Source organism: Lissotriton vulgaris, chromosome 9 (genome assembly GCF_964263255.1).
Source record: "Lissotriton vulgaris chromosome 9, aLisVul1.2, whole genome shotgun sequence".
Lineage (NCBI taxonomy): Eukaryota > Metazoa > Chordata > Amphibia > Caudata > Salamandridae > Lissotriton > Lissotriton vulgaris.
Window position 1 is genome coordinate 185,488,566 of NC_141697.1, and position 16,312 is coordinate 185,504,877.

The following is a 16,312-nucleotide window of genomic DNA, read 5'->3' on the forward strand; positions in this document are numbered from 1 at the left end:
TAAACTTTCCATCACCTTCCAAAATGGCCATCTGAACAAATGGAACACACTCACAAAAGAAGATACAGACAAGATCATGCAAACCATCCACTCAGGGGCCCCAACAGAGCCATGTCCCCATCACATCCACAACTGGGAGCATGACCAGTCAGTACCGTCCTCACCCACATCATCAACACCTCCATCACATCTGTCACATTCTCGGAGGACTCAAAGCATCCAGCGGTCAACGTTCTCCACAAGAAGCCATAGGCTGACAGGAACCAACTAAGCAACTTCCACTCAATCTTCCTTCTCCCTATCCCAGCCAAAGTGATAGAGAAAGCCATCAACATGCAACTCACATGCCACCTTGAACAGCACAACCAACCAGACTACACTCAATCAGGTTTCATAAAAACACGCAGCACCAAACAGCCCTCGCTGCAGCTACCAACAACATCAGCACCATCATGGACCAAGGAATAACAGTAGCCCTCATCTTCTTCAACCTCTCCGTGGCATTTGACACCGTCCCCCACAGCACACACCTCACACGGCTACACAAAATCAGCAAATCAAGGACCTGGGCTCAGCTGGATCTACTCCTTCCTCACAGGAAAAACCCAAAACATCAGGCCCCCTCCCTTTCAGAGAGACCAAGAACTTGATGTGCTGAGTCCCCAAAGATCGTCTCTCAGCCCAACCCTGTCCAACATGTACGCAACTCCATTCATCAACATCATCCGATCCCATGGCATCACCATCATATCCTACACCAATGACACCCAACTCTTCCCCTCCCTGACGGACAAGTCAAGCACCAACTTCACCAACTCCCTGACATGGTTAGCTGAATGGATGAGAACCAATGGCCTGAAGCTCAACTCCAACAAGACAGAAGTACTGGTCTTCGGTAACGAGACCTCCCCATGGGATGAAACCTGGTGCCTGATAGATCTAGACCCAACACCCACTGACCACGCAGGATATCTGGGGATCATTCTGGATGACAAACTCAAGATGACTGCTGTTGGACCCGGCCTCGTGGCGTGGTCCCACTCCTCCCGCCTGGCGGGCCCTGGACGACATCAACCCCTGTCCTCCGGCCTGAAGCTACCCCCTCCAACCTTCACGAGAGCCGCCACTCATGGCGCCCCCCGGCTCTCCCCCTCCAGAACATGACGACCCCTACTCGCCCCACGCTGCTGGTCCAACCCCTATCCCGGGCCACCCTCTCAGGCCCCGACTCCATCTTGGGCCTTCCACGTCCGGGCCCCGTGGCCGCGGCCCGACCTCGGCCGCGGCCCCAGCGAAGCCCCGACATCGAGGCACCAAGATCCGACCAGGTGGTAAAACGGTCACTTGACGGATCAAGGAAGAGGAGAGTTTCGATGGCCCTCCAGCCGTCCCCGGACGCCTGGTTTCAAACGTCCTCCGGCCTCCCTGGGCGCTGGCTCCACCCCCCTGCTGGGTGTCTGGACACTCTCATCCCGGCCCCTCTGACCCCCAGGTGCGAGGGTCCGGACATCAAAGGACTCCAGACCTATATCTGGGGCAGCTCTGAAATGGGTCGGCAGTTGTATCCTGGAGTCGAGAGCCCTGCAGGTTGAACCGCGGCTGACCCTGAGACGAACTCACTACGGAACCCTGAACCATCTTTGGAGCCCTGCTGGCACTGCCGCGGCCCGACCTCGCTGAACCATCTTCGGAGCCCTGCTGGCGCTGCCGCGGACCGACCACGAGGAACCCCCCAGATCGAGGATTGAGAGCTGAGCGCAGGGTATCCCTGTACCAGGCTGGTACCAAGACTGCCCCGCTACCCCCCTTCCCACAGTTACCGAAACCTTAAGGACCCCTCGATACATTTTTACATATATTGCTGAGAAAACCTCCCTTGATTGCTGATAAAGACGTTAAGAATCTATCCTTGTGTGGTGTCCATTTGTAGTGGTGTGATTGCTCGCCTGTATGATTCTAGGAGAGGAACCTCGCCAGGAAGCCTCTCGACGGCATTCGACCAACTCCAGGGGGAGAGGTGGGTCTCGGGGTGGTCGGCCAGACAACCTCTGCCTCCCCCCCCCTAGGATCGCCTTTCTAACATTGGTGGCAGGCGATGCGATCCGAGCCGACGCAAATCGTACAGAGAGTGACTCAACCACTACTGACAGAAACACACTACAACCATGACTACCAAGGAAACCAGACCGACCACGGAGTTCCAGAAGGAACGGTTGGAAGACTATAACCACAAAGAATTGAAACAATTCTGCAAGGACCTGGGCATCGCTACCACTGGACTAAGCACCAAGGACGATTTCAAGCAGGCCCTACAAACATGGGTAGAGGCAGGAGCAACGCCACCCCAGAACGAAGACAACACGAGCCTAGATGTGCACCCGGAAACCATCACAACCGCAGCAGAGGAAAGAAATGCCAACGTAAACGCGGGCCTCTCCCACGAAGACGCCCGAGAGCGAGAAAGGAGCCGGCTCCACGAACTGGAGCTCGCCCGACTCCGTCTGGACGGAGAACTACAGCTGGCCGAGAAAAAGATAGCCCTTGAGCAACTATGGCTGCAAGGGGACATGGAGGAGAAACGAAGGCAGAGGGACTTAGAGGAGAAGTAGCTCACGTTCGAGCACGAGCGTGGCTTAAAAGAACTTGAGATCAAGGCCAAAAATGGGGAGTCCGGCGCCTCCGGGAACCGGAGCCCACCTCCTCCTGCGGACACGAAGGTCCACATCCCCAAAGATGTCTAAAGAATACTATAAAAACAACGACATCCAACAATGGTTTAAGGCCTACGAGGTAGCTATGACCTCGCACCGGGTACCGCAAAAAGATGGGGTGCCGGCTTGTGAGGGAAGTTAGTCAACGAAGGGAGAGACGCCCTACAGGAGCTCCCAGACGCCGAGATGACCTCTTACGAATATATGAAAGCCGCCCTCCTTACTCGCTATGGACTCACCCCCGAGATGTACCGGCAGCGATTCTGAGACTGTAAGAAAATCTCCGGTACTACATGGGTGGAGTATGTGAACTTCTATAGTAGAACCCTAGAGGGGTGGATCAAAGGCAGCCAAGTCACCACCTACGAGCAGCTGTTCAACCTCATTGTATGGGAGCACCTTTTCAACAAATGTTTTGTCGCACTCAGGCAGAATCTCCTCGACAGCAAACTGACTGAGCCACTTAAACTCGCCGTCGAGGCCGACCGGTGGGAGAGCACCCGGGTCCCCCGGAACTCGATGGGAGACCACGGCCGAGCTCCCCAGGGGTCCCACCGACCCCGAGGTGGCGGAGGAGGCCAGAACAGGAACCGAGACTCCCCCGCGGTGCCTCCCCCGACCAACACTTCGCCCTCCCTGGCCAGAAGAGGGGCCCCCCCCAGCACGGCCGGGGCCCCGCTCGAACGTTATCTGCCACAAATGCCAGCGACCCGGTCACTATGCCAATGACCCCAACTGCCCAATGAACCAGCGATCCGGCCCCACCGGTCCGCCAAACCGCGGCCTCCTCCCTGGGAGAGGAAAGGGGCGAAGAAGAGAACTATGACCAAGACCAGACCGAGTGGGAGCCCACCGCCATGTCCCTGGTATGTCTGGGCGAAAGAGACATGGTCCCCCGGGCCCCGATACCGGGCAACACTCAAAAGTACCGCCAGTGGGTCACCATTAATGGGCACCGGGCAGAAGCCCTCTGCGACACCGGAGCCAGCGTGACGGCCGTCCGCTGCCACTTGGTGACCCCTGACCAGATCCTGCCCAATGTGCTGTGCCCAGTACGGTCGGCGGACAATTCAGAGAGAATGTGCCAGATGGCCTGCATCCCCTTCGAGTGGGGGGGGGAGTGTCGGGCATGCTGAAAGTGACCGTCCGGGAAGATGCCCCCGTAGACTGCCTCCTCGGGAACGACCTGGAAAGTTCCCCCTGGGCCGACGTTGAGTGGAAAGAGCATCTGGGGATGCTAGGCCTCCCTGAGTGGGTCTGTGCGACCACCCGATCCATGACCGCCCGGGCCACCACCCCAACCGAAGAACCGGAGTGGCCCGAGCCTCCGCCGCCCGCCGTCTCCGAAGACTCCGACCCTGAGCCCGGTCCACTGGGGCCTAACCGGGAAGAAATTGCCCCGCTCAGCGACCTCCCGGAACTGGCCCAATGGCGACAAGAAGGTGGCCCCACACGAGAACAGTTCCGTCAAGAACAGAAAACATGTACCTCCCTCGAGGGGATCCGACAGCAAGCCGCCGCTCAAACCGCCGGAGACCCCTCGGGGTCCCACTGGGTCTATTGGGACAACGATCTCCTCTACAGCGAACAAAAAATTGCCGAGCTGGGGGCCAGCTGGGTGCTGGTGGTCCCCATCCGGTTCAGAGACTTCCTCCTGAATCTGGCACCCGATGTGCCCCTCGCCGGGCACCTGGGGCAGGACAAGACATCCAGTGCCTGGTGACCCATTTCTACTGCCCCAAGATGAGGAATGATGTAAGCAATCACTGCCGGACTTGCCCCACCTGCCAAGCCAGCAGGAAGAGCGGCGGGAAACACAAGGTCCCCCTGCAACCATTCCCAGTCATCAACACCCCATTCGAGCGGGTGGGGATCGACATTGTGGGACCCCTGGAGCCCCGAACCTCTCAAGGCCACCGTTTTATTCTCATCCTGGTGGACCATGCCACCCGCTATCCCAAACCCATCCCTCTGCTGACCGTGACGGCTCCCGTGGTGGGCCGGGCGCTGATGGGGATCTTCTCCCGGGTGGGCTTCCCCCAAAAGGTCGTCAGTGACCGGGGTACGAACTTCATTTCCCGCTACATGAAGTCCCTGTGGCAACAATCCGGGGTCACGTACAAATTTACGACCCCTTACCACCCCCAAGGGAACGGACTGGTGGAACGTTTCAATCGAACCCTCAAGGGGATGATCATGGGCCTGGAAGAGCCCTTGCGACGCCAATGGGACGTGTTGCTGCCCTGCCTCCTTTTCGCCTATCGGGAGGTCCCTCAGAAGTCCCTGGGGTTCAGCCCCTTCGAACTATTGTACGGGCACCCCGTCCGGGGTCCCCTAAGCCTTGTCAAAGAAGGCTGGGAGGTGGCCGCCCAAGATACTCCCCCCGACGTATACCGGTACCTCCTGACCCTCCGAAACCAGACTCGGCGGTTCCGGGAACTTGCCAAAGACAACCTCGAGGCCAGCCAAGAAGAGATGAAACGCTGGTATGATCAAAACGCCTCTTCCATTGAGTTCGAACCGGGCCAACAGGTCTGGGTCATGTCCCCTGTCGAACCCTGTGCCCTCCCGGACAAGTGGACTGGGCCCTTCACAGTGGTGGAGCGCAAGAGACCTGTCACATACCTGGTGGACATGGAGTCCCCCAGGAACCCCCTCCGGGTCCTCCACGCCAACAGGCTCAAACCTCACTTTGTACGGACAGAGCTTAGCCTCCTGATGGCTACTGACGGCGGGGCCGAAGACGACTCCGAGCCCCTACCGGACCTCCTTAACGACTCATCAAAAGACGGCTCCGTGGAGGGAGTCAACCTCTCCTCCGCCCTGACCCCAGCCCAATGCCGAGACTGCCAAAAGCTGTTGGGACAATTTGCAGACTTGTTTTCTCTCACCCCCGGAGTCACCCAGTGGTGCGCCCACGATGTCGACACCGGCGACAGCCCGCCTGTGCGAAACCGGGCCGACCGTGTTCCCGATCGAGTTCGGACCTGCATTCAATCGGAAGTCTCCAAGATGCTGGCTCTGGGGGTGGTCGAACCCTCTGACAGCCCGAGGGCCAACCCTGTCGTCCTGGTCCCCAAAGCCGCCGCCCCTGGCACTTCTCCCGAACTAAGGTTTTGTGTAGACTACCGGGGATTGAACGCCGTCACCCGGAACGATGCCCACCCCATTCCCCGGGCTGATGAACTGATCGACCGCCTGGGGGCGGCCCGCTACCTGAGCACATTCGACCTATCCTCCGGCTACTGGCAGATCGGACTCACACCAGGCGCCCAAGAGCACTCCGCTTTCTCAACCCCCGATGGCCACTACCACTTCAGGGTGATGCCCTTCGGGATGAAAAACGCCCCCGCAACGTTCCAAAAACTGGTGAATAAGGTGCTGGCGGGGCTAGAAGAGTTCAGCGCCGCCTATCTGGACGATATCGCGGTGTACAGCCTCCACTGGGCCGAACACCTCCAGCACCTCCGGGAGGTCTTGGCGGCCCTCCGCCGGGCTGGATTGACCATAAAAGCAAGCAAATGCCAGATCGGCCAAGGTCAGTGACCTATCTGGGACACCAAGTGGGGAGCGGCCAGGTGGCCCCCCCAACCCAAGATCGACGCCATCCTGGCCTGGGAGCCCCCGGTCACCCAGACAGCGGTCCGAGCCTTCCTGGGGCTCATTGGGTATTACCGGCGCTTTGTGAAGAATTATGGCAGCATTGTGGGCCCCCTCACTGAACTCACTTCCAAGAAGCAGCCACAGAAGGTACACTGGACACCCGAGTGTCAGGCCGCCTTTGAGACCCTAAAGACAGCGATGTGTACCGCCCCCGTGCTCCAAGCCCCCCGACTACAGCCGGGAATTCATGGTCCAGACAGATGCCTCTAAGCACGGTGTCGGGGCGGTCCTGTCCCAAATCAACGCCGAAGGAGTTGATCAGCCGGTGGCCTTCATCAGCCGACGTCTGCTGGCCCGAGAGCAACGCTGGAGCACCATTGAACGAGAGGCCTTCGCCGTGGTGTGGGCCCTCAAGAAACTCCGACCCTATCTCTTCGGCACCCACTTCCGGGTGCACACTGACCACCGACCCCTGCGGTGGTTGATGCAGATGCGAGGGGAGAACCCGAAGTTGCTGCGTTGGTCCATCTCCCTACAAGGGATGGACTTCACTGTGGAGCATCGCCCCGGCAGCGACCACGCCAACGCTGACGTCCTGTCCCGCTTCTTCTGTCTCGGCGAGGAGAATCCCCAAGGAGATGGGTGACTCTCCCTGCCTTCAGCTGGGGGGGGGGACGTGTGTTGGACCCGGCCTCATGGCGTGGTCCCACTCCTCCCACCTGGCGGGCCCTGGACGACATCGACCCCTGTCCTCCGGCCTGAAGCTACCCCCTCCAACCTTCACGAGAGCCGCCACTCATGACGCCCCCCGGCTCTCCCTCTCCAAAACATGGCGACCCCTACTCGCCCCACGCTGCTGGTCCGACCCCTATCCCGGGCCACCCTCTCAGGCCCTGACTCCATCTTGGGCCTTCCACGTCCGGGCCCCGTGGCCTCGGCCCGACCTCGGCCGCGGCCCCAGCGAAGCCCCGACATCGAGGCACCAAGATCCGACCAGGTGGTAAAACGGCCACTTGACGGATCAAGGAAGAGGAGAGTTTCGATGGCCCTCCAGCCGTCCCCGGATGCCTGGTTTCGATCGCCCTCCGTCCTCCCTGGGCGCTGGCTCCACCCCCCTGCTGGGTGTCTGGACACTCTCATCCCGGCCCCTCTGACCCCCAGGTGCGAGGGTCCGGACATCAAAGGACTCCAGACCTATATCTGGGGCAGCTCTGAAATGGGTCGGCAGTTGTATCCTGGAGTCGAGAGCCCTGCAGGTTGAACCGCGGCTGACCCTGAGACGAACTCACTATGGAACCCTGAACCATCTTCGGAGCCCTGCTGGCCCTGCCGCGGCCCGACCTCGCTGAACCATCTTCGGAGCCCTGCTGGCCCTGCCGCGGCCCGACCTCGCTGAACCATCTTCGGAGCCCTGCTGGCACTGCCGCGACCTGACCTTGCTGAACCATCTTCGGAGCCCTGCTGGCACTGCCGCGGCCCGACCTCGCTGAACCATCTTCGGAGCCCTGCTGGCACTGCCGCGGCCCCACCTCGCTGAACCATCTTTGGAGCCCTGCTGGCGCTGCCTCGGCCCGACCCCGAGGAACCCCCAGCTCGAGGATTGAGAGCTGAGCGCAGGGTATCCCTGTACCAGGCTGGTACCAAGACTGCCCCGCTACCCCCCTTCCCAAAGTTACTGAAACCTTAAGGACCCCTCGATCCATTTGTACATATATTGCTGAGATAACCTACTTTGATTGCTGATAAAGACGTTAAGAATCTATCCTTGTGTGGTGTCCATTTGTAGTGGTGTGATTGCTCGCCTGTACGATTCTAGGAGAGGAACCTCGCCAGGAGGCCTCTCGACGGCGCTCGACCAACTCCTGGAGGAGAGGTGGGTCTCGGGGTGGTCGGCCAGAAAACCTCTGCCTCCCCCCCTAGGATCGCCTTTCTAACAACGGCACAAGTCAACTCAGTGAGTGTTGCCTGCTTCCACATCCTATGTATGCTACGAAAGATCTTCAAATGGCTGCCACAAAACACCAGATTAACAGTCACACAAGCACTCATCACAGGTAGCCTCGACTATGGCAATGCTCCCTATGCTGGAATCGACAAGCAATTGCTACATAGCATTCAGACCATATAGAACGCCGCTGCAAGGCTTATACTAAACTTCCCCTGCTGCATCCACATCTCACCTCACCTCAGGAAGTTCCACGGTTTACTCATCCACAGAAGTAGCCAATTCACACTCCTCCCGTACACCTATAAAGTTCTGCACAACACCGGACTAGCATACCTAAACAACAGCATACACCTTACCAGCCCACTAGACATCTATACTCAGCCTCAATCTCCCTTGCATCTACCCCTCCTACCACATCCACAAAAGCAGATCATGAGGTTGCTCATCACACCGAAAGCATGGAATGACCTCCCACAACACACCAGACCCTTATCCTCACTTCTTGAGTTCTGCAAGAAGCTGAGAACCCGACTCTTCGCATAACTCTGCGGGGACAACATGCCTACCCACCTGCTCCTGCACCCGACTACCCTCATCAGTGACTAGTCCACTCTACAAATCGACATAACATAACATACTGCAGGTGCTGCAACACTATCTCTGGAGTACTAGCTTTCAGTTGACCATGTATGGAAATACTGAGATTTCTTATCTTCTGAGGTGGGCGCCAACCACCGCCATCACCTTTGAGAAGACTAGAGTCGAATGGGCAAGCTGGTAATGCATGGATCCCAAATAGGGGGTGCACACCTTTACTTTGCATACATTTCTCAAAAATTTCATTCGATGCTAACAATGCTCCTTGTTTGCGTGCTAGTCGGTATGGTGCCAAACCCAAATGGCACCTGTGACAAAGTAGATAGAGGGGGGAAACATAATGCTCCAACCGGCCGCACAGTTGCTTAACACCAATCTGGCAGGCTTGACATTTTAACCGATATTTTTCACCGTAAACCATTCTTGGTATATTTATAAAAATATTCAACCTTTACTTCAGTCCACACACAGGATATTATGCCATTTTCAAATTTCTAGTGTAAATGCTGTGCCCATCCGGACCTCTTGCTTAAACACGACAGATGCAGGGGTTCATCCAAAACAGCGTTTATTATAGAAACCAATGCATTTCGAGCATCAAGTGCTCTTCATCAGGGTACGCTGGAATCAATACAGAAACACATTCATTAACATCATCGCAAAACTTGGTGTGCATGGATCCCACCATAAAGCGTAGGTAATTCCTGTGCCATCACAGAATCGGTATGTGAAAATATGTTCCCTACAAACCGATGGACAGAATATATTGAGTCTTCCGCTTGAAGCAATCGCAACACCTGATCCAGGGACAGCATTTTGAACTTTTCTTTGCACAGGAACCAGTTCAAAACTGTACATTCTAGAATTGGATGAAGGCTGCCATCCTTCTTCAGGAATAGAAGGCATCAGAAGTAATAACCTGCACCGGTTACTGATCTTGCACCAATTCTTTTCTGCAGTAAGATATTTACCTCCTGCTGAACGATGCACAATAGTCTGCAAAATGGATGGAAGACGAGGGAGAATGGGTGGAGAGACCTGTTGGAAGGTAGACAATTCCCTGTTTGCACAAATTGCAAGGCCCACTGGTCTGAAAGTATGGCTTCCGGAGTTTGGGTAAAAGGCAGATACCCACTCTCCAACAGGTGCCAGGTGCTCCGACAAGAGGGAACTAGCGCTGCTTCCCTGTTGTGTCAAGAAAGGAAAAAGAGGCGAGAGGTATGGGAGAGGTAAGACTCAGTCTCTATCCTTGCCATGACCCCAGTACTGTTTTAAACAAACAGTTCTGTTGCTGCTGACCTTGCCCGCTGCAGCAAAATGAGAAAGATGTGGCGAAACGCAGAATTTTTCAAAATTGTCTGTATTCTTGCTGCTGGGTTTGGAGTCATAGAAATGTAGTAGTGGCTCTACTCTCCTTGAATGTCAAGGTCCGAATCTTCTTTTTCTCCGAACTGCTCTAATGGATCAAAAGAGTTATGTGATCAGGTATGACACCTCAAAGCACATGCTACTGAATAAGCCATGTCGATGACTGACTGAATTAACTGTCTTGCCGCGGCTTTACCATACTTCATAGGCTCAGAAAAAATTTCCCTGCAGGAGAACTAGTAGGTTTGGGATAACCATTTGAGCCATATGCCACAGAGCATGGAAGTAACAACCCACTAAACAGGTGTCATTAAGACACTTAAAGGCCATATTGCCTGCTGAGAAATGTCTTTTTTGCGAAGTGTTCTATTTTGTTCTGACTACTTGTCCAAAGGAGCATTCCCAGGAGAGAACCCTGAGGAGCAAGATGCTTGTACTAGCAGGCTTTCTGGTGAGGGTTGAGCAGATAGGAAAGTAGGATTAACTGGAGGTAGTGTACCTCACCTGGCCACTAGTCAACATATGGCAGAAGCTAAGGTTTGCTTTTCCCCACACAGTCATGACTGGTTTTGTGATGTCGAAGGGTGCCAACAGTTCTGATCCATGAGAAGTGGGATATAGACCTTCCGTCAAGATGTTCAATTTTACTTCCACAGACAGAAGTGTCAATTCCGAAAACGTATGCAGTCTTCTGTCCTATGGTATCGTAGGACGTGAACTCTGGTGGAAGGAGACCTACGAGAGGAGTGCAATTACAATTCTAGAGAGGGATCTTAACCACTGTTTTCTCTAATGGCCCATAAATCAGGGACCATGAAGACAGACTGGCCATGCCCATCATCTGTGCCCTACCTTGGGTGGTCTAAGGGATCAGAATACCCTCCAAAGAAAAATTTTTGTTCTTCCGTAAAATTCTGCACACACATTGTGGATCGGCGCACAGGGTCTGGTAGATCCATTAATGGTGGAGGAGCTACAGCCAGTAACGGCATCTCATGAGTTAGAACTGGTGTTGCTAGCATTGGCACGGGTGCCAGCAAAGGCTGATCTGCCGCTGGTAGAGATGGGGAAGACCGTGTTGGAACAGTTAAGACCTGAGATGGATTCAACCTCTGCCCTGGAGGTGAAAAGGTTGGCAGCATCAGAGTCAGAGGCAAGAAAATGGGTAGCAATGACAGGAAGAGAGCAAAAGGAGATGAAGGAATACCCACAGCAACATCCCAAATGGTCCATTCATAGGGCCCGTGGGGCCTGAAGGTGCAGCAGAGGGTATAACTGTCCCACCGAACACCTCAAACATAGCTTTGTGAAACAACGCAGGGTCTGTCCCAGAGTAGGAAACTCCAGGTAGGGCTGGCAGGGCTCAGGCCCGAGTGTGAGGGGCGCAGGCGTTGATGGTCCCAGGGTCAGCATCAGGTCCAGAGGAACCACAGGTGGCACCACCTCTTGGGGTATAACAACCAATTCTGGCTTCAAAAAGAGTTTTGAGACATAGGGAGTGTCAGGCCAACTTACATTTGAAAACCTAGAAGTGCTCAGAGTTGTGTCATCACTTATTCTTGTGTTTATATCAGAAATTCTTAGATAATGGTGACTTCATTGACTTCATCCTTGGGTGATACTTTCTCCTGGCCAGTCGACTATCCCACCCAGAGGCCATAAAAAGCTTGATGGCCTGACTATCGCAATCTCTTGTCATGCTTGGACCCCCAGCACCAAATATATATATACTGTGCAGATCTGTCTGTGATGGACCACACTGATGGTGTCGAAAAAAGGGATCGCTGTCAGAGCTCCAGTGGAGGTGCTTTTCCATTCAGGCGCCAAAATGGAGCCAGCAACCCTACCAACATGGAGCAACATGGAAAAATTGCCTGTGATCCTCAAAATGTGGAAATCTACAGGTAGAAGTATCCATCATAAATATAAATATATAGTACTTACCTGCAATATTGCAACAGAATTACCCTCCTGATGAAATTACCCCTGATGTAGCCACCCTTGAAGTATTGCCTCAGATTGAACAGTGGCAAATCGTGCATTTTACTGAATAATCTTAAAAAGATTTGCGAATCCTCCTTACCTTCTAAGCTATCCGCAGGGCTTTCCTTCAACATTTCAATACCCTTGACGTCAAATTCAGTCAGGACAGTCCCACCAGCCTCTATAATATCTGTTGTGAAGGAGCGAGCCACCTCCCTGTAGTTCACAATGCCGGTATGTGGGGAATCCAGCGCCATTACTCCCTAAAACAACAATGCAGCAGTAGTTATCAAACAATGACAGCTGCTAGTGCTCTATCGAGAGGAAAATTAACCTTAAGTTTTAGAAGAGTTCACATATCTAAAGCCACATCATGCATCTCATACTCTTTCAATTACAGACCTTGAGACCCTACCCTAAAGTGATACAAACATGAGAGAGCCCAAGTTACCCAATTCCAGGACAGAGTAGCTCATCCAAGCTAGTTTTTACTTGTTATAATCCTATGACTACACGAAATTGTGAAATTCAAAGAAAATTCTTGGATTGAAGGAGCTACTCGCGCATGGAACTGGAAACCTGAAAGCTCTGAAACACATTACACAAAATCAGTAATGTGTTTTAATAGTTCTACCACAGTTCCGGAGATGCTGCAGAAAAGTTGCTGCACTCTTGCTGCCCATCAATGAGAGAAAGCAAACTTGTCCAGTCTTATACATCACATTTTATGAATACAACACAAAGCAGTAATAGCGAAGGGTTAACTCCGAAGGTGATTGGCACATGAAAGTCATTGCAATTATGCCACTCTTGTCCTGATTTTATTGCCAACAAACCAGCAAGCAAAATAACCAGTTTAACGTTAAGAGTTTGGGATCACTGCCAGGCAAGAAGAATCCAATCAACATTCAGGCCCATATATACCATTGCATTCAAACACAAAGTGAAAAGGTAATTACAACCTTATTAAACAAGAAATGTGAAATTGTTGGGCTTAAACCCCTTCTTTAATTCAGAGGAATCAAAAAGATTTGAGTATCTACAGAAACATACTATGGTGTCTTATGTGGGGAAATCACCCTACCACCAACTAGGGATTTTAGTCCTTGTGACAAGTTTATGAACTTAGAAGATAGTTCATGGGGACAGAGTTCAAATATTTAGACTTGTTTTAAGAATAATAAGGATCAGCTTTACTGGTCATCCATAAAGAGCCAATATGGAGAACTAAGTGGTGAAATGAGTTAAGCAACATGACTGTTAAACCAGTGCCAAACAGGTTGAGCTCCTAGATATATATACTGCTGAAAGTGGTTGCACTCAAGGTCAACAACAGTTGGCATTTCACTCTATTTACCCTGAGAATACGTCCCCTCTGGCAGTCACCCTTGCTTTGGGAGTAGTGCAGAATGATTAGTTCATTGAGAGAAGCTAATGATTATTCCATTCTGGTCTGAATTGACAAGCGCGATTATTAAGGCGAAAGAAGTCGCTCTTCAGGTGGATCTGATAGTTATTTCACTGGTAGCTTTGGTGAAATTAATTTAATTATTGAAATTAATTTAATTGTTGAAATCCCAACCAAATACGGATTGATTTCACACCTACTTCCAGTTTCACAGCACATTGTGTATTTTACAAATATATGCTCTGGCTTGATCATGACCTTGCTACTACCTACATATACTTACTAAATGTTTTGTAAAGCACTTGTTTGTGACAAAAGCCACTTGGTAGCTCTGCTGAGAACTCAAGAGTACTTCTTGAATGATCACATCATGGTTACTGAGATCCCAGCTTCTTCACTGGTAACTTTGTCAGGAGAGTGGTCCTCAATTTTGAGTGGGCCCCGAGATCTGGGCAGAGTGCATTCCAGAGCTGTGAGCCCAACATTCGATTCATCTCATAAAAAGTATCTTAATTAGGCTTGTGCAATCAGTTGTGTGTGGTGGGAACAGTCCCTTTAAATATTTGGGACGTGGGTAATCCTGAGATTTGACGACTGTACAGAGAAGTCTGAATATTACTTTCTGGGTCATTGGTAGTCAATGAAGGTCTACAAGTGCAGGTGAGAAATGAACAGATTTCTTTAAGTTGAGGCAGCATCTGAAAGCTTAATCTTATAGACTGTAGTTTTGTAGTCTCTGCCATGGGGGTTTCTAATCACGTCAAGGGCCTGGTTAATCGAAATTCCCCAGCAGGAGGATCCTTATCAGCACCATCTTATAGAGGATGGTATTTTCAACTACTATGGAGACTTGATGACATAAGAGATGATCATAGAATTATATTCCTAGTTTTATTATTGTATGCGAAGAAGGTGGGGTTCCTCTAAACTAGTTTGGCCTCCCTCTCTATGGATTTCAGTTTTAGAGCAGCGTAGGCCTAGTTACCTTTCTTTCATGGTCCTGGCAAGTACAGATGTCTCACACTTGAAAATTCAGGAGTAAGTCACGCCTAACTCGGGAGTACGACACAACTACTCAGACAACTCTTTGTGAATCAAACTCATTTATCCTCTTATAATAAATGTTTCATGTGTCCCCTATGCCAAAAAATGAGGAGAATTGTCCAGTAAAGTATTGTGCTTTGATTTTGCACTCATGTACGCCATGGATGACAGGCCCAACAGAATAATGTTGCATGGAAAAATACATTATTTTCTTACCTTATGAAGCATTAAAAGGTAGGAGGTAGAGCAGGTGCAGTGGAAAGAGGAACACAACCAATACATATTCGTTATCAATGGACATCTCCTGGTTGGTGGACGCCAACAGCAACTTTCCCCTCATTGGCTGATAACTGGGAATGCCTCCCAGGGTTCTTGTTGCAATAGTAATATGTCAGATGCTTCTACATGTCGTTCTCTTCACGATCTCAATGACGTTATTCAACTCCCGATTGACAAGGTGCTTATCACTATCATTCACTGAACAATCAGCAAGCATCAAATCATTCTGAACCACACTGCTGTAATATTGGCTCAGAGAGCAAGAATGCCAGCATGAAGATGAGTTTGAGTTTGAGTTTAAAACATTTGTAGAGCGCACGTACACCTGGCGGTTTCATGGCGCTATGAGGTGCTGAGCCCGAGAGGGTAAAAAGATCGGGGAGGAAGGGGAGAATAGGACAGTTATAGTGAGAAGGCTTGTGAGAATAGAAAGGTTTTGAGCGCCTTTCGGAAATGCGAATACTGAGTGGAAGATCTAAGATGGGCGGGGAGAGAGTTCCAAAAGGCAGGGGCAAGTGTGGAAAATTTCGTGTCCCCCACTTTTTACGCCTGAAGCGGGGAACTGTCAACAGATGTTGGGAGGATGAACGAAGTTCCCTGACGGGGGCGTAGGCTTTGATTTCTGAGGAGATGAAGGCGGGGGCAGCGCCGGCCCGGGCCTGGCAGGTGATACATCCCATCTTGAACTGAGCTCGTTCTCGAATAGGGAGCCAGTGCAAGGATTTGAGGAGCGGCGTACCATGGTGGGATTTGGCCAGGTTGTAGACCAGGCGGGCGGCCTGGTTTTGGACCAGCTGTAGTCGTCGCATACTGTAGGCGGGCATGCCACAGTATAGAGCGTTGCCATAGTCTAGGCGGGAGATTACCATCGCCAGGACAATGAGTTTTAGGGCAGAGAAGGAAAAGAAACGAGAGACTTTACGGATGGTGCGGAGTGAAAGAAAGGAAGAGGACACCACAGAACTGACCTGGGAGTGCAGAGTGAGTTGGTCATTCAGCTTAATCCTCAGAGTTCTCACAGAGGAGAAAGGAGAAGGGGGGGCCTAGGGAAGGGGGCCAGAAGAGAGAGTTCCAGGGACTGGAGCAACCACCTGTCAGAACCAGCTCGGTTTTGTCAGGATTTAACTTCAGGTGGTTGTAATTCATCCAGTCCCGGATAAAGATCATAACAGACTGGAACTTCACTGTGGACTCAGGGGATGGGGACAAAGTAAAAATGAGCTGCAGGTCATCCGCGTAGTTGTAGACGGTGACCTCCATTTGCTGGAGGGCGAAAATGAGAGGGGCAATGTACAAATTAGATGAACCTCTAAGTCAGTATAACTGTATTTGGTATGCATTTTGATGGAAACCAGCTCTCTTCATTGACCT

General features: G+C 52.2%; 1 protein-coding gene across 1 annotated transcript in view; it reads right to left on the reverse strand.

Moving 5' to 3' along the window:
• L2HGDH (L-2-hydroxyglutarate dehydrogenase) overlaps nt 1-16,312 on the reverse strand; it is a 173,644-nt gene that overhangs the window by 72,424 nt on the left and 84,908 nt on the right. Inside the window, exon 5 of the mRNA XM_086936602.1 lies at nt 12,311-12,473. Within this exon, the coding sequence (XP_086792728.1) occupies nt 12,311-12,473 (163 nt within the window). The remainder of the gene's footprint in view (nt 1-12,310; nt 12,474-16,312) is intronic.